Source organism: Lepidochelys kempii, chromosome 1 (genome assembly GCF_965140285.1).
Source record: "Lepidochelys kempii isolate rLepKem1 chromosome 1, rLepKem1.hap1, whole genome shotgun sequence".
NCBI lineage: Eukaryota > Metazoa > Chordata > Testudines > Cheloniidae > Lepidochelys > Lepidochelys kempii.
Genome location: NC_136380.1, coordinates 258,828,433 through 258,851,673, shown reverse-complemented (window position 1 = coordinate 258,851,673; position 23,241 = coordinate 258,828,433). Strand labels below are relative to the sequence as shown.

General features: G+C 48.8%; 1 protein-coding gene across 3 annotated transcripts in view; it reads left to right on the top strand.

Annotated features, from left to right (window-relative positions):
- Positions 1 to 17,728, top strand: part of TMEM184B (transmembrane protein 184B) — a 41,717-nt gene extending 23,989 nt beyond the window's left edge. For 2 of the 3 annotated variants that reach the window (XM_073326278.1, XM_073326289.1), the window contains 8 exons: positions 1,510 to 1,675; positions 5,114 to 5,204; positions 5,826 to 5,901; positions 9,532 to 9,623; positions 9,990 to 10,159; positions 11,014 to 11,208; positions 12,167 to 12,190; positions 14,175 to 17,728. In XM_073326278.1, the coding sequence (XP_073182379.1) occupies positions 1,510 to 1,675; positions 5,114 to 5,204; positions 5,826 to 5,901; positions 9,532 to 9,623; positions 9,990 to 10,159; positions 11,014 to 11,208; positions 12,167 to 12,190; positions 14,175 to 14,416 (1,056 nt within the window). In that variant the 3' untranslated portion in view covers positions 14,417 to 17,728. The remainder of the gene's footprint in view (positions 1 to 1,509; positions 1,676 to 5,113; positions 5,205 to 5,825; positions 5,902 to 9,531; positions 9,624 to 9,989; positions 10,160 to 11,013; positions 11,209 to 12,166; positions 12,191 to 14,174) is intronic. The other variant, XM_073326299.1, reaches the window with a different exon arrangement.
- Positions 17,729 to 23,241: the final 5,513 nt, after the last annotated feature.

The following is a 23,241-nucleotide window of genomic DNA, read 5'->3' as shown; positions in this document are numbered from 1 at the left end:
TGCTTATAGACAAGGTATAAAGGGAGAAGAGATGGGAACAAGGACAAAGTCCTGTGGAACCCTTACAGAAAGCTGGAAGGAGGGATGAGGAGGAGACACTGAAGGAACAATTAGAGAGGTAGGATGAGAACCAGGAGAGGACAGTCACGGGGGCCAAGGAAGGGACATGATTTCAAGAAGAGTGTGGTTGACTGTGTTGAAGGTGCCTGACAGGTCAAGGAGAATGAGGATGCATTTTGAGCTTTGGCTAGGAAGAGGTCATTAAAAACTTTGGTGAGATCAGTTTCAGTTGAGTGCAAGGGGTGGGAGCCACATTGGAGAGGGTGAGATATGGAATGGGAGGAGAGGAATTTGAAGGAGTGTAACTGGATTGTAAGAATTAAAAATCACGCCGGTTGGTTGTGTGTTCTGTTTTTTGTTGTGTAAATTAAAACTACATGTAAAAGACTTTGCCTCTGGAGAACATGTTCCCTGCTGGTTCAACCAAACCTGTGTCCGCTGACCATCAGGACTTGCTGTCAGGCCTCTTTCTTTATGCAGGCTTTTGCCTGGAGTCCTTTAATTGTCCTGGCCATTAAGGAAGGTTGATTGTATATTTCAAGTTGACAAATTCAGTGTTCCCGGTGTGTATTTTTTGGTAAAGGTGAACTTTGTTGTTAGAAGATGGATATTCTGGGGAAGAAATTTTTTAAGGGTATGACAGTTTAATTTTGAGATGATTAATGAGCGCCCTGATTTTTGGAGGGAGTGGGTAGGATTGTGACATCATAGTTGTCTCAGCCCATGTTCCTGGGTGAGTAGAAAATTTGCAGTTCTATTGGTTATCGGGCTGCACACGTTTTTTGACTTTATTGCTCAGAAGAGAGTCCAATTTCAGAGCTGTGAGATGTACTGCTCTGGTAGGAGGGCAGGAGGCTGGCATTTTATGGCTTTACTGTTAAAGCAGTAGTATGACTCTTGCCAGCAGGCAGTGGGGTTTGGGGCTTATCCATCTACTTAAAACATATATGAATGAATTTTCTGGGGTTCTTTCATGGAAAAAGTCATGGGAAAGTATATAAAACTGCTCTGAGGAAAGAGGGCCTTAACCATGGTGACAGCCTGATGTGCTCAGTTCTGTATGGTTGAGGAAAAGAGGAGGTTGCAGGGTTGGGAATCTTAAGTGCCTGAAAGGAGATAGTCCATCCCAAGATTCTGCTATCTGGGAATTAAGTATGAACAAGAGAACATGAGGCCACACTTGGTAGTAATTAGCAAAAAATAATAAAAATGAATTTAATCCCATATCATTAGAAACTGGACTGCAGCCCCCAATTCACTTCACACAGGCCACTGCGAGTGACCATAAGAAAGAAACAATTTTTTATTCCTGCCGTCATAAGGCTGCGTTAGATCACCTGCTCCAGTGAGGAGTTCTGTGTTCCATTCTCGGTCCCCCGCTGCCATCCAGTCCCACCCTTTCCTCTGTTTGATTGTCACTGACCCTGTTCTCCATCTTCCCCCATTCAGATCTACATGCATCTGCGCTGTTACAGCTGCCCCAATGAGCAGCGCTACATCGTCCGGATCCTCTTCATTGTGCCCATTTATGCCTTCGACTCATGGCTCAGCCTCCTTTTCTTCACCAATGACCAGTACTATGTTTACTTTGGCACTGTCCGGGACTGCTACGAAGGTAAGGCGGGGATGGCGGAGTATGGGGTTTTTCTGCTGCAGGCTGGAGTGCAGGGACTGGTCCTGCATGTGGACAGGAAGTGTGGAGGGCGTACCTCTGTCATATGTCTATGATTTGTTCTGATATCGAACTAGATCCATGGTTTGAAGCCTGGCTTAGTGACTGGGGAACAAGGTCTTCTGTCTTCCTGGCTGCTATAGGAGTGGCAGGGTATATTGGGATTCCCCTAGGATAGGTTTAGAAAGACATGCAGCTTCTGAAGAGATTTTCTCACGTGGCAGACTTGTATTCATTCTTTCAGAGGAGGTGTAAAGCCGAAGGTCTGAACACCCATCGATGTTAAAGGTCCCAAAGGTCTCCCAAACACCCGAGCAGACTTCAGGCAGGCCAATTGTATGCTGCCCCTCCTCATGTGGCCCCTAAATCCCCATGGCAGTTTCTGTTGGCAATGTTACTTACTCTCTTCCTATCCGGTAACTGTTTGCATCGTTTCCCTGGCACAGAATGGCTGCTGCATTCCACTACAGTCGCCACTGTGGTCCTGGTATGTGAGAGAGCTGGAATGTGCTTTAGGATCCCACTGGCAGAAAGGAGTGAGGATTAGTATCGGTTAGTTATTGCACTTTTCTAAGGATGTGACCCACCTGGCTAGCAAAGGAAAACTCACCCTTGGGGCATATGAGAAAGAAACGGTCAGTCTCTGAAATAAACACTTCTCCTAAAATCTGCCCCCTCACCCCATTCAAAAAAGGAGCCTCTCCCCCCTGCCCCCAACAGCATCCTGTGTTACACTGTGGCAGAATATCGTGTTGGATCACTATTATTGTGTGTGTTTGTCTGTCTGTCTGTCCTGACTAAACTGCTCCTTGTTTGTAGGGTTTGTTGTTAGTGAGATCTGTGTTTCTGGGAGAGAGGCCCCTGAGTGTGTCAACAAGTTAATCTGCTCAAGGGACCAGTGACAATGCACTGAGATGCAATAGCAGATGGCAAACTCATGCACACAATCCAGAGGCCACTTTTTCTCTCCCCTGCTCTCCCTGTGTTTGTGTGTAAAGGCCTAGCAGGAAGCCTGCTGCTCTGAGAAACTCTTCTCCTAGCAACGGTTATTTACCCCTCGGCCTTGCCTAGGGAGTTTGCAAACATCACAACATCTGCTCAAGGGGTCAGCCTGCATTCTAAAGTTCACCTGCTTGGCCCACTTGTTGTGCTGTGTGGAGGTGCGTCCCTTGCCCCCGTCTATTCTCTGAACAATTTCAAAACTATGCCTAGGAAAAGCAGGAGATTGGAGAGGACGGGAGGGATATCTTTCTCGCTTTCAGTGGAGATTTTTACTCTTGGGGAATAGCTCCACTTGAAAACAATAAAAATAGTAACGAATTAAAAAATCCATAACTAAACTTCAAATCTGTGTTGTACCAATCGTGGGTGGTTCTCTGTGGTATGTCTTTTGGCGGGTGGGGTATACTTTTTTGGTCCTGCTCTTTTATCCTGCCTCCACACACATGAAATCTGGGGCCTCAGTCTGTGACATAAGAGTTTGTGTTCTTTTGTGGTGATGTGTAATAAGCACTTTTGATGACAAAGGCAAATATGAGCTAGGAGGGGAAGCGCTGTTATTCTAGCGCAGCCATCTTTAATAATTAGCACTTGTTTCTTTTGGGGAATGTAGGGGGAGAGTGGGGGCAAATGTCCCCATTCTTCTCCCTCTGATTTCATCTCCTGCCCAGCGCTGTTGAATGGGCAGCTGGTGTTGCAGTGATTGCATCGGAGAGTAGTGGAGGGCACCACTGGAGAACAATATGAGAAGCTAAGCTTCTCCTCCCCCAGCAGCTGAGAGCTGCCTCCATAGGCCTAAAGTTAAGGAAGATGCAGGAAGTTTGCAGACCAGGTAATTTACCACAGGTTTTTTTAATAAATGTTTTTTGTGTTGTGTCTTTTTAATATTTCATTGATACCAATACCCAAATATAATCAATGGGCCTGTTCAATAACCAGGATTACAGGTGGAATACAAGTTTGCCTTATTGTATAAATAGAAGCAAGTAGATCATGGCCATTTATGCACTGTGCTATTCTGTTGTGCTAGAAATGTCTGGAAGTGCTTCCGTTGTGTCTAATCCTTTTGTTAGATCTTTGGGGGGTGTTTCCTCATGGGATCTGTGTATCCCTTTGTGTAAGGGCATAGTTGGGTGATTACAAGGGCCCAGAGGAGGTAAAAGTCCATGAGCTGTCTCCGATCATGGATGTCTTTTCAAGTGGGATAACCTCCTTGATGTCTGGTATCCAGCTCCTTGCTGAGGTCAGATTCTTGGCTTTATGCATTTGATTTTGTTTTGTTCTTGTCTTGAAATTCCTTGGGTACAGTGTCTCTCTCCTGAGTTTATTATTTGTTCAGGGCAAGTTGATGTTACCGTAATTCAGTCAGGATTTGGGCCCCATTGTGCTAGGTGCTGTACAAACATAGAGTAGGACAGACCCTGCCCCAGGGAGCTCACAGTCTAATTTAAATCAGGATACAAGAGTGGCTGTAACAGTAGTAGAGAGGTGGGAGGACTAGAATAAGGGAATGAGAACAGGTTAACGTAGGCTAACCATGTGCATTGCTAAATGGTTGTCATGTATTTATTTATTACATTATCTATGATAAATGAAAGTCCCTACCAGTCATTTATGGGGCGGTGCTGAGGGGGAATGTGGGGGGCTATAGCCACCCCCAAAATTTGACTTACCCCTCTGTAGCCACCCCGTAGCAGCTGCTGCTCTCTGGCTGCCCAGCTCTGACGGCAGAGCAGAGAGTCTGGCGGCTGCTGGCCAGGCACCCAGCTCTAGCAGCAATGGAGAAGTCAGGCTGGGCAGGGGTGCCTGAGAGCCAGGTGAATGGAAGGTGCGGAAAGAAGTGAGATGGATGATTCATTAGGGATGCTTTTCCATGTGAGTGAGTACTAGGCTCATGCCCCAGAATAGTGCGAGGGAGCGCTGCAAGTCTGGGAATGGCATCTCATAGAATATGAGGGTTGGAAGGGACCTCAGGAGATCATCTAGTCCAACCCCCTGCTCAAAGCAGGACCAATCCCCAATTTTTGCCCCAGATCCCTAAATGGCCCCTCAAGGATTGAACTCACAACCTTGGGTTTAGCAGGCCAGTGCTCAAACCACTGAGCTATCCCGGTCTTGGAGGAGATATAAAACAGAGGTCTTGACCAGAGGGATGGTGGCTAAAGGTCCCATGGCACTTTCTGGGGACGAGTAGGGGCATTAGCCTGGGTGCCCATGCTGGGTTTTGACGCAGATTGTTGTGTAACTGCTGAAGCAGGAGGAGGAGTGCACCCTGTAAAAACAGAACGTCATTGCTGCTGGCTTTGCTTCTCCCCTGCACCCCAGCTGCTTGTCCCCATTCAGTGAGTGTCAGATTTTGATCTGGTTAATCTGTCTTTGCAGCCTTCGTAATCTACAACTTCCTCAGCCTCTGCTATGAGTACCTTGGGGGGGAGAGCTCCATCATGTCTGAGATCAGAGGGAAATCTATCGAGTGAGTACTCCAAGTCTCTTTACAGCACTCTAACCCATCCTTCCCCAGGGGCTTGTGTGTCACAGGGTTTGTTTTAACCCCTGCCACTGGAAACTGTGTGGTGCAACAAGTGTACCCTGGAACTGGATGATACCACCTAGCTCATTACACAGAAGCCTCAAATGGACTTGCCTCATCCAGTGTAAGTGGGTGCTTGTCATTCAGATCATCACGTGTGAACCGAGCCTATGTAGAGCTTTCATGTTCATCTGGCTCCCCCGTAGTTTCTTCTCCCCTTCCCCCAGTATGTGTTTCCTTTCTCTAGCCCATGCTGGTTGTGGCTGCCTGCTCTCCTTTTCTCGTGCCGTACCATGCTAGCCAACGACTTCCTTGCCAAAAATCGGTTTTGGGGGGCAGAGATAGGAGTGCAAAACCACATCTCTGTTCAGTCTGCATCTCTGAAGGAGATTAAGGCTGTTGTCGCTATGGCAATGACTAATTTGGCCTGGTGAAAGGAAGACTCTTACATTTTCATCAGAAGACAATGGGCAGGCAAGGGCCTGCATCTCACTGCTTGCCATATCCTGAGCTCTGCCCTCTGATTCCTCTTTCTCTGGCTGTCCTGCTATGTTGCATTTTCAGGTCCAGTTGCATGTATGGGACTTGCTGCCTGTGGGGGAAGACGTATTCCATCGGATTCCTGAGGTTCTGCAAACAGGTACTGGCTGAGGAAAGCTGGGCTGTGCGCAAGAAGCGGGAGAGGAGGCAGTAATGCCTGGCCCGTGGAGTTTCTGAGATGAGGGTTCCTTTGGGCCGACCTCTGTTCAATGGGTTTATGAGATCAAGCTGAGAAAGGCTGGGAGAAAATAAATCTGTTATCGTGTTGTAATAGCGCTGAAGCAGATATACCATGTTACTCTGCCCACCCAAAAACTAGAAAGGCTCTTAGCAAGGGAAATGACATGTCTTCTCTACAGGATCTACTCCAAGCCCCAGGAATTCCTGGGAGCTGATGTTTGTTTCCTCTTCCCCTCCTGGGATGGGCAGGTCCCAGATCCCCTATGAGAACTTGGTGCCTTCTTGGGTCCCAGACACCCCCATTAGTTGTGTAAGTGTCTCTTGAGTTCCCAGCTTTGTCAGTGTGGTTAGGAGTGGGAGTCTGGAGTCTGATCATCGTGACACAACACTTTGCAGGAGGAACTTCTCCAGCATATTGCTCACTCCGGGGTTGTGGGGGGGGTGCATGATGAAGTGGTTATGTCAGGAAGAGAGAGAAATATAAATGACGACAAATCCATCATGCGTTCGGTTATGGGGTCCAGGAGGCTGTCACTGCTGGCTGTCACAATGTAGCAGTAAAGGTAGAGATTTGCTAAGCTGCTGAAAGTGACATGCAGGATCTCTCTGTAGATAGTGACTGAAACAGGTTGGTTAGATTGGGGCATTGCTTTCATTCTCTGAAAAAGGGCTGAATTCCATTTTTAATTATAGTCTTCGGGTCTCACTATGAATTTAGGCCCATTTGCTACCCTTACTCCACACCAGAGCTCCAGCTGATCTCAAAGAAAAGTTTGCATTAAGATCAAGAGTGAAAAGAGCGTGATTATTGCATTCAGCATTACCCCCTGGGAAGCTTAGTGACCTTTAGGGCTATGGCTATTTTCTTCCTTCCTTATCCTCCTTTATTTGTTCCTCTTGCTCTTTCCTGCCTTTATGTATTTCCATTCTTCCCTCTGTTTTTTCCTTCCCTAAGGAACTCCTAAGTCCTTCCTCACCTGGGCTTCACTCCCACCCCATTCTCCATTTCCCCCATTAAAACTGTGATCAATGACATTTAAAGTGTCCTCAACTGGCTTTCGAGTAACACCTCAGTGATAGGGCATAGGGTAGTTCACTCCTCTTAGCGCCATTGTTTCAGTCCGTCTGCAGACTTAGGCCGACATCACTATGTGAGTAACACTCAGCTCATGTCTGGAAGGTTTTCTTCTCAACCATGAGGAATAGCAACTTTTTGGTTTGTTTAATGAAAGCTGAAATTTTGCAAACTCTGAGTATGTTGCGCAGGTTTCACAAATGGATCAAGCGGGCCGAGGATTTGACAATTCTGTCTTGGATGGATATTTTTCTAGGCTCCCTCACTTCCCCGCAACGTGGTAGCAGTTCTTCCAGATGAGACTGCCCTTTGCAAACTGGTGGCACCGCTTTCTAGCCTGCCAGAGGGATGTGAAGCACTTCCCTCTCACTCCATGGAAGTTGGGCTGACGGCAGCTCAATGGGCAGTCTGTGGCACCAAGCCCAGCCTCTGGGACCTCCTTGGGATTCCAGCACGGTTGGAGCAGGAAAACTTCCAGGGCCACCTGACTGCCAAGTTTATCTCTTTGATGACCCACTGAGGGGAAACCCTGTTAAAAGGAACACCTTGGCTGTTCTCAGCTCCACTCTGAGCCTGTCTGGTAGTGGTGTCGCCCTGTCGGTTCTCGTCAGCCTTGTTAGTGCTGAAGGCCTCTTCACTGCGCAACTATCCTTCCCCTCCCCTCTCTTGTACTGGGCTGTTCTCAGACAGGCGTCTGCTGTATCCGTCTGTATCAGCCATGTGTATCTTGAGCACTCAGGGTACATCTACACTGCAATAAAAGACCTGTGGCACAGATGCAGCTTACTCAGGCTGTGGGGCTAAAAACTGCAGTGTAGTCATTTGGGTTGGAGCCCAGGCTCTGAGACCCACCCCCCCTTGTGGAGTTTCAGAGCCCGGGCTCCAGCCTGAGCCCAAATGTCTACACTGCAATTTTTAGCCCCGCAGCCTGAGTCCCGTTAGTCTAAATCAGTTGACTTGGCCTCTGAGACTTGGTGCTGTGGATTTTGTATTGCATTGTAGATACCCTCAGAGGCCACAGCGGTGGGTGTGGTCTAAAAGCCTGGGCAGACACTTATCTTCACAGTAGGGTATTATGCAGAGGTTCTTTCCCGACTTGTGCCCAGTGACCTTCATGATGTCTGGGTCATGCATCCTTAGTGCATTTCCCATATGTCTTAATGCTTTCTTCCCCAGGAAGTGCCTAAAAACAAAGTGTGTGGTTTGGATTGCAGGGAAATAGTTAAACAATCCCTGGACTGGAGGGAGAGGAAGCACAGATTTGTTGTATACCAATTAGCTTGACCTTTTTCAGTTCTCATCTTGGTGACTCACCCACTGGCTTGTGTTGGGTTTTTTATCTCCTTGAAGTCTTATGACCACTAGCAAATTGTGTCTTACCAACAGCAACCTTCCTTTTGGTTTTGCCTTCCTTCTACCCACCTCAGCACCTTGCAAAACTCTTACCTGGTCTATTTTAGGGAGACTCCAGTGAAAATTTTAGGGTCTTCCCCTTTCCCCCCACCTCTGACCGGTTTGAAGTTCAGCTTCGTCTCTCTCACCAAAGTTAAATGTTTCTTACTGTGAGGTTTGGGGTGGGAGGGAATTATGAGGGGGTGGCGGTTCAGAGGCCATGCTCAGTCCTGGGACACCTGATGGAGCAGACAGAACTGCTCTCAAGTCCTAGAGAGCCTCCAGGGCGATTCTCCCTTCCAGATTGACTCTAAGCTCGTGCGAGTGAAAGCAGAACGAATCTAACCTAGCTAGGCATTTAGACAGCCCTCGTCACTGTGGTATCTGAAACCACCTTACTCAGTTTCATTTGCTGAGATATCCCTTTCTAAGAAGAGTCTGGAGTTGCTTCCTCTTTTTTCCCATCTAAGGTGACCACCTGCATCGCAAGCAGACAGAGAATATGGTGATGAAAAATATGGACCAGAGTCCTTTCTTCCCCTCCCTGCCTATATCCCAGGACACATTTTGTTCATTATACAGAATCGTGTGTGTACCATGTCCCAGGGTAGGATCATGTGTGGGTATCACGTGGAAACGTGCATTTTTATCTGATCAAACGTTTCTCAGTAGCTCCTCATTGGACTTGGTCATGGAACGTTAGGCCCCAGTTAAGGACCTTCACTTAAAATGCAGGATGGGTGGTCTCCCTACCTCTGGTGCAACCCAGCCTCTGAACTGACTCCGTCAGTGAGCAGTCTCTTGCCACCTCCAGCCTGGGGGTGGGCTTCACCTGTTGTGGAGGAGGAAGGGCAGCCAGATGGATGCACACAATCTCACTCTTTCTCACCTTCTGCTCCTGGAGAACTGCAGTTAAGGACCAGTGGGACCAGTGTAATTGTTAGGACTGGAACCACACTATGCTGTTGAACGGCTCTGATGGTGACTGATGTATGGTATTGGTTGCCTCTGGATCAAAGCCTGTGTGTATGTATGTGGCACTTTGTTCTCTCTCCTTCTCCATCTCATTCCTCTTTCCCTTAGGCCACCCTGCAGTTCTGTGTGGTGAAGCCCCTTATGGCAATCAGCACCGTCATCCTCCAGGCCTTTGGCAAGTACCGGGATGGTGACTTCGAGTAAGCAAACTGTTTATCGTCGTGGGATTTCTTCAGCAAGCAAGCCTGTCATATGCCTGATGTTCCATGAGTTTGTGAAGGAAAGAGTCTGGCTGCCTTGGGGCCTGAGTGACTGCACAGGGTCATGGTGGGGCGAGGGGATGTGTGGAGAAAGGGGGTTCTTGGGCTGTGCATGAGAAGAGGGAGAGCAGCGTGGAGGGGAAAAGAGGCATTTAAGAGTGGAGCAGATGAGTTTCATGTTACCTCAGGGAAGGGAGTTGGGTGGGGGTGCCAGATGGGAGAGGAAGGTTGTACCCTTGTCTCAAAGAGGTGAGGGATGGAGGATATTTGTGAACTGCAGAGGGTTTGTGTTTCCTCTCATTTCAGTGTCACCCGCGGCTACCTCTATGTGACGATCATCTACAATATTTCAGTCAGCCTGGCACTCTACGCCCTCTTCCTCTTCTACTTTGCCACACGCGAGCTGCTCAGCCCCTACAGCCCTGTTCTCAAGTTCTTCATGGTCAAGTCCGTCATCTTCCTGTCCTTCTGGCAAGGTGAGGCACCTCCTCTCCCTACCCTGCAGATCTCATTAGAGAGGCCCCCGGGGAAGTAAAAGCTGATGAAACAATTGTTGAGTAGCCACCGAGTCTCTATTGTGATCCTTTAGTATGTTGTTGATCGTCCCAGGAGAAACTCTCTCCCCCTTTGTCATCTTTGTACCTCCCCCACTGTCTTTGACACACACCTGCCTCACAAACCAGCTGCTTGTTTCATGGTGGCCTTGGGCAGCTCTGCCAGTGGCAAGATGCAGCTGGCATGAGTTCATTTGCATATTGCAATTGTATTGTGACAAAACCTGAAATCATGGGTCTCCTTTAAAGATTATCAACAATCTTCAGTCACAAGCTCCTATACCTTTTTGCTAAATGACACACAAACTGAAACACATGTCATGTAGTTTCAGAACCCCCAGTGGATCAGGGCAAGATACATAGAAACAAGGAGATACTCCATTAGAACAAACTAATAGTGTGTGTAGTCTACTATATTGCTGTGGCATTAGCAACGTTGTCACGTGCTACAGAGAAAGCAGAAAACTCAATTAATGTACTTGCGCGATGCTTGTGCGATTCATTTATAGGTTGTCATTAGAAAAATGTATCTATTTAAGTGCTATCTGTGCTCAGGTTTGTTGCTATTTAATTTCACGAGGTGCTGCTTTTCTCTTGTACTACAAAACAGGATAAATGGGAGCATCCAGCTAACTTCCTGTAGCAGTCATTTTGTTGAACAAGTTTGCCTGGACATGTGCACAGACAACTGGCGATGCTTATTTCTGTGGGGAGTTGTGAGGTCAGCTTTTTTTTTTTTTCCCTCACTTTTTTTTTGAATCTGTTGCCCTGCTCAGGGATGCTGCTGGCTATTCTTGAGAAGTGTGGTGCCATTCCCAAGATCCACTCAGCCAATGTGTCTGTGGGCGAAGGTACTGTGGCCGCCGGCTACCAGGACTTCATCATCTGCGTGGAGATGTTCTTCGCAGCCCTCGCCCTGCGCCATGCCTTCACCTACAAGGTCTATGCAGACAAGCGTCTTGACGCACAAGGTATAGGAGTCAGCCTCCCTGGGAGGGCGTGCATACACTTTGGTGTCAAGGAGGGGGCGGCAATCAATACCCTAGCTGTTTTTTTGGGTCCTAGGCTCTGGATACTCAGGAAAGTATTCTCTCCCCAGTTACATTTGCACAGACACGGTGTGCAAGGGCCCTACAGGGCAGAACATAATTTGATCTTCAGTGTTTCCTTTTCAGTTCCCCAGTACTCCACCCAGGACTGCTCGCTGCAGACTTCAGGGCTGTAAGAATTAGTCTCCTGTCAGAGGATGGCATAGTGGCCTCTTTCCTGTGTTCCTGTGCGGGAACACCACATGGTCAGGTTGGGCAGCAGATACAAGGGAGTCGGGGGAGAGGTCTGAGGAAGCTCCTGTTTCCCTCAGACTGAGGGAGATGGAAGTGTGTGCCGTTGGCATGAGGGGGGGGGGATCTTCCTGCAGAGACATTCTGAGGACAGAGGGGTCAGAGACCCAGCTCTTGGGCAGAGGAAGGGCATCAGCAGAGGGACTTGGAAGCTGGCCAGTAAAGAGAGGATGTTCTTGTGCCCACTGCTGTACCAGTCTGTCATGGTGTTTTTTCCCTCCTTCCCTAAATAAAGGGGTGTGGCTTCCTTCCCTTTAGAGACGGGATCCGCATCATGCACAGATGGCATGCGAAGGTCATGGCATGACCACTCCATCCCAGCAAGCCTAGAGGCTCTGGTAGGACAGGTCACTCCAACAATAGGGGGGCTTGGGGGGGAAATTAGAAGGGTCCTGCCCTTCCGCAGCCATAGAGCCTGCATGTGTTAAATGAATGGTTAAATTCCTACCCAGCACTGTGGGGATGTTTTGGTGGCGGGTCTGAGAATAACTTGCTTGTTCAGCCTGTTGTTTCCCATCTTTCTGTCTCTCTCTCTCTTTTTCCTTTCTCTCTTTCTCTCCCTTGCTTTGGCTACTGGTTTCTGATGCAGCCGTTCCATCGTATGGGCCATACGGTAGGTGCCGTGCTCTCTGTGTATTCTTCAGTCACTCTTATCTGGGATACTGCTCAGACTGGTTTCCCACCTCTCTCCACCAATATGCTAACCTTTCCCTACGAAGCACTAGCTGGCAGATTCCTGCTGCCATCCCGTGTTTGGAACTTGCCTTCCTCAATGCAGCTTCTTGAGAGTTAGACAATTTGTTTATTATTATTGTATCCAGGGCCATCCCTAGCCATTTTGGTGCCCTAAGCATCCCCTCCGTGGGGGGACTGTGTGGGGACCCAGGCCTCTGCAGGGGGGCAGAAGCAGGCTTGGGGGGCAGGGAGGAAACCACCCCGCAGTACGAGCCAGCATAGCATAGCAGATTGGGGCCAGGTCTCCCCACTTCCTGCCGCCTGGTGATTTCAGGGCAGGCCTGACCCTGCACTCACGGGGCAGTGGGAATGGAGTGACCCAGCCCCAGCCTGCTCAACTCTGCTCCCCCGGCTCCCAGGCTTGTGGGGCAGGGGAAACTCTTCCCCCCCACCTCCCCAGCACTCATCGGAGATGCAGCTGGGAGCCAGCGGCACAGAAGGGGCAGGGGCTGGGTCGCTCCTCCACTTACTGCTGCCCGGTGAGTGCAGGGCGCCTGACCCCTGCTGCAGTCCTCAGGGGAAGGGCTGGAGTGGGGGCGGAGTGGAGGCAGAGCAGGGGCAGGAAGAGGTGAGGCAGGGGCAGGGGCTTTGGGGAAGGGGTGGAGTGGGGGTGGGGCTGGGGCAGAGCAGGGGTGGGAAGAGGCAGGGCTGGGGGCCATGGGGAAGAAGAGGATCAGTGGTTGGAGCAGCACGCAGCTGTGTAGGGCACCAGGAAATGTGGTGCCCCAAATTTCCTGGTGCCCTACGCAGCTGAGTACTTTGCGTATGGGTAGAAACGGCCCTGCCTGTATCATAGGTCGCCTAACAGGGCAGTGGCATAACTTCATAGCCTGGAGTGCCTTTGGTGGGGCTAGCAGGTTGAGAGTCTTATCAGTCACGTTGAAACAATTGTTTTAGGTCTAGCTAAAACCATGGGCCCTGTGAAGAATGCCACGTGCTCTGTACACAGGTCTAAGGGTGGGAATGGGGCTGTGTATATTGAAGCAATCAGCCTCACGTATATGAGACTGTCCCCCTTTTAACGCCAAAAATAAGCATCATGCCTTGGTGGTTTGGGGAGTTCATCCTTTGAGGCAGGGAGCAAATTCAGAAGCTCATGTGGGTGCTGACGCCCCTGGCAGTTCAGAGAGGAATGGGATTAGTAGCATTCCAAGATAGGAGGCAACCACCTTCACTGTGTACCTGTCTGTCTTGCACCCTGTAATTTCCCCACATAGCTCAGGCCTGACTGACTCCCAGATGGAGTTGGCCCAGCTGCAGCTTCCCTCACTGCTGCTGTCTGACACACACACATCCCTAGCTCCATGCAGAGGGCCCTTCTCTGTTGCTTTCTCCCTCCCTGCCTTCCCATCTCCCTTCTCCTTGTAAACATTTTCTGCCTCCCATCACAGCGGTGAACCCTCAGTCCTGTCTGCAGCCACTGTCCTTCCTAATAAATGCAAGCCCCATATCTCCCCCGAATTCCTAGAACCTTCCTCTTGCTCTTTTGTGCCGTCTCCAAGTCCCTTACAGAAACGCTTCTCAATCTGTGCCTTGCAATCACACCCCCCATACCAGCCAGGGTGAGGATGCAAGGTAGGATTGTCAGCAATTTGTATGTAGCCCATTCCTACTGCATGTCTCCAGTCTGCTGTTTTGAAGTGGAATTGCTTGGCCAGTTGTGACCAATCCTCTTCCAAATGCTGGGGGCATGCCCCTGAAAGCTTGTACCATTTTTACGGCACTTCTTTTGAAGCCACTTGAAGACAGCCTGTGCAAAAGGTGCTAGGGTGTCTGGGGCTGTGGGTCACTGTGTGAAAATTCCCTTCTCTGATGTTTAAGGCTTTGTTTTTCTCACTGCACTCTCCCATCTTACTCGGCAGGTCGCTGCGCCCCCATGAAGAGCATCTCCAGCAGCCTCAAGGAGACCATGAACCCTCATGACATCGTCCAAGATGCCATCCACAACTTCTCCCCCGCCTACCAGCAGTACACCCAGCAGTCAACTCTGGAGCACGGCCCTCCCTGGCGTAATGGCAGCCACATCATCTCGCGCTCCCACAGCTGCTCGGGTGCCCGGGACAATGAGAAGACCCTCCTGCTGAGCTCTGACGACGAGTTCTAAGAGAGGCCCCCTCCCCGGAGTTCCTCCCTGAGGCCAATGGCTGTAACCACCCCAGCGCAGCCTGGAACCTTCCTTCTATTTATTGAACCAGAATCAGAGGTCATGTCACTTCCTGAATGGTGCTCAGTGCAGAATGGGGCACTTCCCCACTTCTCAGTAGCTTTTGTGGGTGTGAGTGTCATGACTGGGGGTGAGGGGGGGTGTTGGCTGGGATTTCATCCTCACAAACCATTTTCTAAAGCAAAGATCAACTGGACTAGGTTTTTTCCCCTTCACAAATAAGTGTTTAAAAAGCACCAAACACACGTGGCGAAGGGGGAGCAGAGCCCTATGAAAGAGTGGACCCTGTTTTCATTTTCTTTTTTGTGGAGTGGGGGAGGGGTGTAGGAAAAACTCCAGGAAGTGAGGTCATATCCTCCCACCACTGGGCAAGCTTTGTGGAACATGATTGGCTGGAATAAGAAGTGGCCAAAAAAGCTTCTTTCTAGCTGAACAACGACATTACTTTGTGCTCCATTTTTCCGTAGTGGTTGATGAGGACACAACCTGCCCCCATTGTTCCCCTCTCTACCAGCTCCTCAATATTAATTTCTCTGTACCCTTTGGGCAGCATGATAGAGAGACACCTGTACGAATTCCTGATGACCGTATCAGACCATCAGTCCTATCTGCTTCTCTGTTCTCTATGGCCACTGTTGGAGGCCTCAGAAGGGAACCCCCTCCCATCCCCCAGTGCACCTGATTATGCAATATTGTACTTTAGAGGTGTGGGGGGAGTAAGTCCTGCAGGGTGGGCTGATTTGAGCCATTTTTTCCTTTTATGGGTGAGGGGTTCTACGATCGCATGGATGGTCAGGCTTTCCGTCTCTCTCTCCTGCATTATAGAAGCAGGATTCCTCCTTGGCGTGTCTGGCTGTCCCTCCTAGTGAGTCTTAGCACCAGCCATACTCAGTAACTGAAGTTAAATATTTGTGGTTAGAAGTTAATATAATATATTCATTTGCAGAATTCTGGCCCTTCATTTCCTCCTCTTGGATTTCTGTGCAGTGGGGATATTTTAACTCTGAACAGTCTCTCTCTTAGATACCCCATCTCTTCTTTCCAGAGCTGTATCTTCCAGTTAAATTCCAGAACATGCACCTTCCCCACTCTTCTTACAGATAGCCTTCTGCCAATCTTGTCCATTGATTTGCCTTGTGAATTGAAGGCATGTTGCTGCTAGGATGGGATGTTAAATACTCCCTCCTCATCTTCCTCTTTGTTGTTCAGGGCTTAACTGGACTGGTTGGAGTTGTTTACACACTGCGGCCAGTCTGTCATGCATCTGGGTTTCCCATGATCCCTCAGGGTGGAGCTGCTACTGCACACGCTATAATCCTTGTCGTAACTGATGCAGTAAAGGCTTGAGCCAAATTCCATTGAAGTCAATGAGATTCTTTCCATTAACTTCAGTGGGCTGTGACTCTGGCCTTAAAGGTCCAGCAAGAGTGAGGAGAAAAAGTCCCCCGGAAGAGCCAAAAATCTTGCCTGGCACCAAGAAATGCATCTTATTGGACTTCCCTTCTGCTGTGGTTACATGTGCCTGCATTAAAACAGCCCACCGAAAGGGAACTGAAACCAGGAGGTTAACATTAAGCTGCTGCTTTTCTCCCAGCTGGGCCTCTGTTCATTCCTTCCGCTATCGCTAGGACCAGTTCTAAGCTGCTATTATGGCTTGAGGCCCCTTGGCTAGTTGGGGTCAGCAAGCACCCGCTCTGTTATCGTGTGTCTAGCCCCTCAGCTGGAGAGGCCTGATGGGAGGAACTAGGGCTTGACTTCTTTTGCATGTGGCTTCCCTTTCTCGTCTGTGCCTTAATTTTCACACGCAAAGACCCCAGCAGCAGCACCCTCGGAAACAACCAATTCAGAGGCCTGTCTGGTTGGGGGAGAATGGATGCGGGCTGGAGGTGAGCCTGTTTCTCCTTGGGATGTCAATGCAGGGGTGGTTTGCGCTCCCCTTTTTGCTATTGAGAATATGCTAGAGGAGAGGTGGGTCTGTTCAGTGCAACACCTTCCGCTCCCCTACCACAAAGCTGCCAAAGGGCCTGGGGACAATGTGGGGTGGGTGGGTTCTCTGAGGGGGTGGGAGATGGGAACAGGAGGTCTAAAAGCAAATGGGCTTCTGTAACTGCTAGGTTCCCCTCAACTTTAGTCCCATGCAATATAGTGTGCTGCTTTTTTTTAAAAAAAAAAATCAGTCATTGCTAAACTGAAACAAAACACGCACTAATTTTCAGGCCTTTCTCCACCTGCAATCCTACTGTCATGCAGGGCTGAAGTTCACACAGGCCTTCTTTCCAACGACCTTCACTTCACAGCCACCCCTCATCTCTCTCCTTACTTATTTTATATTAACTCTTTTTTGGGCGCACACATCCCCGCCTCTGTTTCTGCGGGGCTGTCCGGTCCCTCTTTTTCCAGCTGCCACATGTCCCCAACCCCCCATCCCACTTTAATTTATTTGTGGTGAGTCTCTTGATGTCCATCCCTTGGGTGGAAGGAGGTGGCTGAAGTTTGGAGTGGCCTGGGGAGGTGCCCTTGACCCTGAGATGTTCCAGCTTTGGGGACAGGTGGTTTTTTATTTCGTTTTATTTTAAAGCGGATGCTGCATATGCTGTGTTTAGGATCTGGATATTCTTGAAGCTTCCTGTGCTTAGTGGTTTAAAGTATAACACTTTTGGGACTAGCCGCCTTTGGAAAAAAACGAGGAATTTGGTAGACAATTGAGCCACCTCACAGCCAGCTGCCATATATCTGTTTTTAGCACTATACGAAAACCTCTCTGCAAAGCTTGCTGCTCTCCTTCAAGATGGGCAAGTGACGGAACGTGACAATGACTGGCTGGCTAATAAGAAACAATATTCAATAAAACTCAGTGCTGGAGGTCTAGGCTAATTGGCCCAGTGATCACATGTATCCAGCTAATGGTAGCCCAGAACCCTAGCACCCAGGACAGCCCCATCAGTAGGCCCTCAATGCTGCCCTCTCCCTCTCCTGCTCTCTCTCCCCTTCCCTTTTTTACCATGTAACATACCCATGGGATTTGTTTATTATTTTTCCATATAGAGTAGTTCTTTGTATATAAATGGCTGGGGGGAAAATGTATGATAAATAAGACAGAGTCACCTAGTTTTGTACTTATCGTGTATAACTGATGTGAGCTCAGCAACAAGCCGCTCTCTATTTTGGTCTTCGTGATGTTATAATACTCTGCAGAAACAAGCAAATACAATGACAAATAAAAATATATAGATAATATAGATTGTACTTAAACTGCCTCTGCCTCATGGTGTGTGGAGTCACCCCTCCCCCTCCATTTCCCCCCTTCATTCCCTGCGCTGATCTTGTGACCTCTTTTTTGCCCCTTGCAGTGGCCTGAGCCACTCAGGCCATGTCTACGCTCCCGCTTTTGTCGGTGTAACTTGTGTTGCTCTGGGGTTGTGAAAAAAACACACCCCAGGCGACATAAGTTACACTGGCAGAAGCACCGGTGTGAACAGTGCTATGGTGACAGGAGAGCTGCTACCACCACTCATGGAGGTGATTTTATTATGTCAACAGGAGAGCTGTCTCCTGCCAGCATAGAGCAGCTACACGAGCAATCTTACAGTGGCGCAGCTGCAGGGGTACAGCTGTAAGCTCTCTGATGTAGATATGGCCTCAGTCAGTAGTTCCTATCCTGTCAGTCTCTTTCATAAGACAAAAGCTCTTCACCACTCTCTGCATCCATCCATCTCCGCTTCCTCCTGGCAGCACCCAGATATGATGGGGATGTGTGTGTGTCTAAACACAAGTGCTGAAGAGTAGCGGTACCTCAACAAGCTGAGCACAGGGCTGGATGGTAGAAGACCTGCTTTCTATTCCTGGCTCTGCCACTGGGACTGGTGTTTCCTTGGGCAAATCATTTGGAATAGAAATGGACCCTAATTTTGGGTGCCCAATGTGAAACAGGTGGAATCTGATTTTCAGATATCCTGAGCACCCACAGGTCCTATTTAAGGCATTGGGGGCTGCAGGAGGTCAGCCCTTCTGAGAATCATGCTGCCAGACCTGGCTCCCAAAATCAGTGAACATGTTGGCATGGATTTGTCAAGAACAAATCATGTCAAACCAACCTAATAATTTTCTTTGACAGGGTAATGAGCCTTGTGGATAGGGGGGAAGTGGTAGATGTGGTATATCTTGACTTTAGTAAGGCTTTTGGTACTGTCTTGCATGACCTTATAAACAAACTAGGGAAATACAACCTAGATGAGGCTTACTATAAGGTGGGTGCAAGCTGGAAGGGCATATCGAGTGGGGTCCTGCAGGGATTGGTCCTGGGTCCACTTCTGTTCAATATCTTCATCAGTGATTTAGATAATGGCATAGAGAGTACACTTAACAAGTTTGCAGCCAATACCAAGCTGCGAGGGATTGCAAGTGCTTTGAGGATAGGATTGAAATTCAAAATGATCTGGACAAACTGGAGAAATGATCTGAAGTAAATAGGATGAAATTCAATAAGGACAAATGCAAAGTACTGCACTTAGGAAGAAACAATCAGTTGCACACATACAAAATGGGAAATGACTGCATAGGAAGGAGTACTGTGGAAAGGGATCTGGGGGGCAAAGTGAATCACAAGCTAAATATGAGTGAACAGTGTAACATTGTTGCAAAAAAAAAAGTAAACATTCTGGGATGTATTAGCAGGAGTGTTGTAAGCAAGACATGAGAAGTAATTATTTTGCTGTACTCCACACTGATTAGGCTTCAACTGGAGTTTTGTGTCCAAGGAAAGATGTGGACAAGTTGGAGAAGGTCCAGAGAGGAGCAACAAAAATGGTTAAAGGTCTAGAAAACATGACCTATGAGGGAAGATTGAAAAAACTGGGTTTATTTAGTCTGGAGAAGAGAAGACTGAGACGGGACATAACAGTTTTCAAGTACATAAAAGGTGGTTACAAGGAGGAGGGTGAAAAATTGTTCTTCTTAACCTCTGAGGATAGGACAAGAAGCAATGGGCTTAAATTGGAGCAAGAGTGGTTTAGTTTGGACATTAGGAAAAACTTCCTAACTGTCAGGGTGGTTAAGCACTGGAATAAATTGCCTAGGGAGACCGTGAAATCTCTGTCATTGGAGATTTTTAAGAGCAGGTTAGACAAACGCCTGTCAGGGATGGTCTAGAATACAGCATCTTACTGTCCTCAGGCAGGTAGCTGCTGTCAAATTGCTTATGTACCAAGGGCTCCATCGTGCCTTCAAGGCACTGGGCCCTATGGGGGGCGGTGCAGAGGTGCAGCACTGTCCCAGAGGTAGCAGTGAGCTGGATTACACTCCAGGGAGGCTGGCACAGCGGGGAGTCAGATCCATGGCCCTGCCTCCTCCTTACCCCCTGTGGGGTAATGTGTGTCTCTGGGGGAGGGGAGGATTGTGTGAAAGCCCCTTGTGAGGGGCATGCCAAGGGTGGGATCTTTAGGCGGCACCCAGCTTTCTATGCTATACCAGAGGCCAGACCTCTCTTTGCCCTTGAGACGCATATGATTAGTGCAGATACATGGTCCAATCCCTACAGCCATTTTCACGTACAGCCAAAGTCTGCTCTCAGGCACATCCTTGTAGATAAGGACTGATCCCCATGCACTTACTCCAGATATGCACTCATATAACTGTGAGCAGAGTTTGGCCCTTAATTAAATTCAGGTACCAAGCAACATTAGGTGTAGTTATTAAATTAATCCTCTATAACTGTGGCTTCACAGGAGTAACAATACTTCAGCTCTAACCTGCCTCTCCCTTTTCATTAACCTTATTAAATACTATCTCTAGCCTGCATGGTCTGTAAGGTATCACAAACAGCTGATTGATTCCTTCTGCAGGTCTTCTCTGCATTAAAAACCAAATCAAACCTAATGGGAATATTTTCTAGTTGTGTATAAGTATGAGGAGATTAGGTATGAATCGCTCAGTTTCTCTTTGTTGCTTGCAATATATTTAATGGTGACTTCATAGAATCATAGACTTTAAGGTCAGAAGGGACCATTATGATCGTCTAGTCTGACCTCCTGCACAATGCAGGCCACAGAATCTCACCCACCCACTCCTGTGAGAAACCTCTAACCTATGTCTGAGCTATTGAAGTCCTCAAATCATGGTTTCTCTAGATAGTACTTCTAGTCCTGCCCTGAGTGCAGGGGACTGGATTAGATGACATCTCAAGAGCCCTTCCAGTCCTACACTTCTATGTGGAAACATAGTTCTTAACCTTCCGATGCCTCCATTTCCCTGTTCGTACAATGGATGATAATGCGAAACGCTTTGAGATTATCTGTTTATGGGAAAAGGGAAATATAAGTGCAACATATTACAGTAGGTTAACTGAGTTTAGTTTAAAATCCTATGCGCTCTGGTTATAGGCTTACTGATGTATTTTTGCCATGCGCTTCTAGCCAGCGTGAAATTGGTGATAAATGTGGTAGCTGGGTTACAGGGGGCCCCCTCTCTACTTCGTATGGATGCATCCCCAAAGAAACAAGATGCTACTTATTGGAGCAGCCCCAACCAATAGTGAGACGACACTAGAGGAGGGATCCTGGTAGGCTGGTGGGGGCTGAGAACATGAATTCTGGCAGGAGTGCACTAGAGGCTGCTGCAGTGGGAAGCAGATGGAGACTGGATGTCAAATGCAGAACAGGTGTATGGATTCAACATTGCCTGGAGGCTGGGAACTTACCTGTGCACATTGCAAAGCTCTGTAGTAATCCATCCCACCTGGGCTCTGGCAAGCAAAAGTCATCACATGTTTGTCCATGTAGGTTGAGAGGATCCTTGTTTTCCTGTGGTGACGGCAGCTCTGTGGAATGTGGAACAGGTAGGACCTACTACCAAGCAGTCATTGACCTCTAGGTAACATTCCTGGAATTCCATCCTGGACCTGCTTTTCCTGCTGCATTCCCGCCACAGGGGCCTCCTAGCTCCTTGTAGGTTCCCCATCAGGAAGGGCCCTCTCCCATCCCCACCCCCCACTCTTTAGTCAATTAGTAAGGCAGTGTAGTCTCCTGGCTGCAAGGCTCCTGTGTAGGCAGCAGAATGGACCCCACAGTGTTTCCCTCCCTGCAGCCCCCATGACTCTATGTACACCAGCCAATGGTCTTAGTATCCAGATCCTTCCACCTCAAAAACTACTGAAAGTTGTTGCGACCTGATTGTATTTTCCAGAGGCTACCTAGCTGCAATCAGGCTCCAGCCTATCCCTAGCAGGATGAGAACCCTGGCAGCCCTTGGCACTAATTGCCCCCTTCATTGGCACAATCAGCAGGAAGGCAAGGGCACTGAATGGGGCAAGGAGCCCAAATTGTCGTCTTGCCCCTAGGGGTGGCTGCTGCAGGACAGGGCTGAGTAGGGTTACCACTTTTAAATTAAAAAAGGCACCCCCTCCCCCCATCCACACACAAAAGGCAAGCCTGCCGCAACCCCAATCCCCAAGGTAACTCTGCAACATGCCCTCATCCCGCTTCAGCTGCCACTTACAGTGTGTAGAGCAGTGGTTCTTAACACATTTAACATTGTGGGCCGCTGGACCTCAGGTTGAGAACCACAGTGCACTCCTCCCCTCACAGGTGGACCCCTATGCCCAGCGCCTCCTGCCCAGAGACCCCTCCACAGAGTGGGGCCCAGAGTGGAGCCCTGGGCACGGTGGCAGGGACCCAGTCCCTCTCTGTGGGGCCGGGTGGCAGGCTGGACCTTGACCCCACAGGGCCAGCCAGCAGCCCCAACCCCGCGGGGCAGCCCCCAGACACAGCAGGGCTGGCCAGCAGCTCTGGACCTCAAACCCCAAACTGTACAGGGTCGGGCGGCAGCCCCAGACCTTGGACACCCTGGGACGGCTGGCAGCCCTGGACCCCCGCCACGCTGGGCGATCAGGCAGCTGGGAACCCAGACCCACCACACAGCTGGGCCGCAGCATTGAGCTAATTGGGCCACATGGGTTGAGAACCGCTGGTCTGGAGAGATTGATAACATACCAGTCTCCTCACTCTCACGTGACTCAAACCCTCTCTCGCACACACGTGCGGCATGCTTGCATGTTGATGGGCAGACAGCTGCTGTATTTTCACCAGTTTTGATCTGTTATGACTTAAACTGCAGAGGTGGGAACACTGCCGCATCTTTAGCCAGACACAGAAACTTTTAACAGCTATCCCAGTGTATTGCAATGATAATGCAAATCTTTAGACCCACATTAAAAAAAAAAAAAAAGACAGATTAAATTATTTTTCTGGGAAATGGCAAATCCATAAAAAAAAAAAAATGACCAGGCTGGTTGAATACCAGCCAGGTGGTAACCTTAGGGCTGAGACATGTTGTCTAGGCATTGTGTGCATTTGTGTTGCTGCCTCCCATGTTGGACCTGTCCTGTGTATAAAAGTGAAGTCCACCCTGAGGCCAGTCACTCTGACTCCTGCCACTAGGATCCACATTCACTAGTATCTACAACCCAAGTGTTTTAAAAGACCTCAGACCCCCAAATCATGTGATTGCACAGAACCCAAGTTCTTTTTATTCATCTTCTAGGTTCTGAGCACTTTGGGTGCAGCTGGTTCATGTACCAAATCTTTTCTGGCCAACTGGCAGGGCTAGTAACTTCTTTAATGAAAATGATATCTGCCACGCAAGCTCTTGACTCCAACAAGCAGGGCTTTGCAAAAAACAGCCAACCGAGAGCATCACAAGAGCTGGCAATACTTATTCAGTTTGATAAGGCCAGAGATCTGTTCTACAGCTTAATAAACTCACACCCTCGC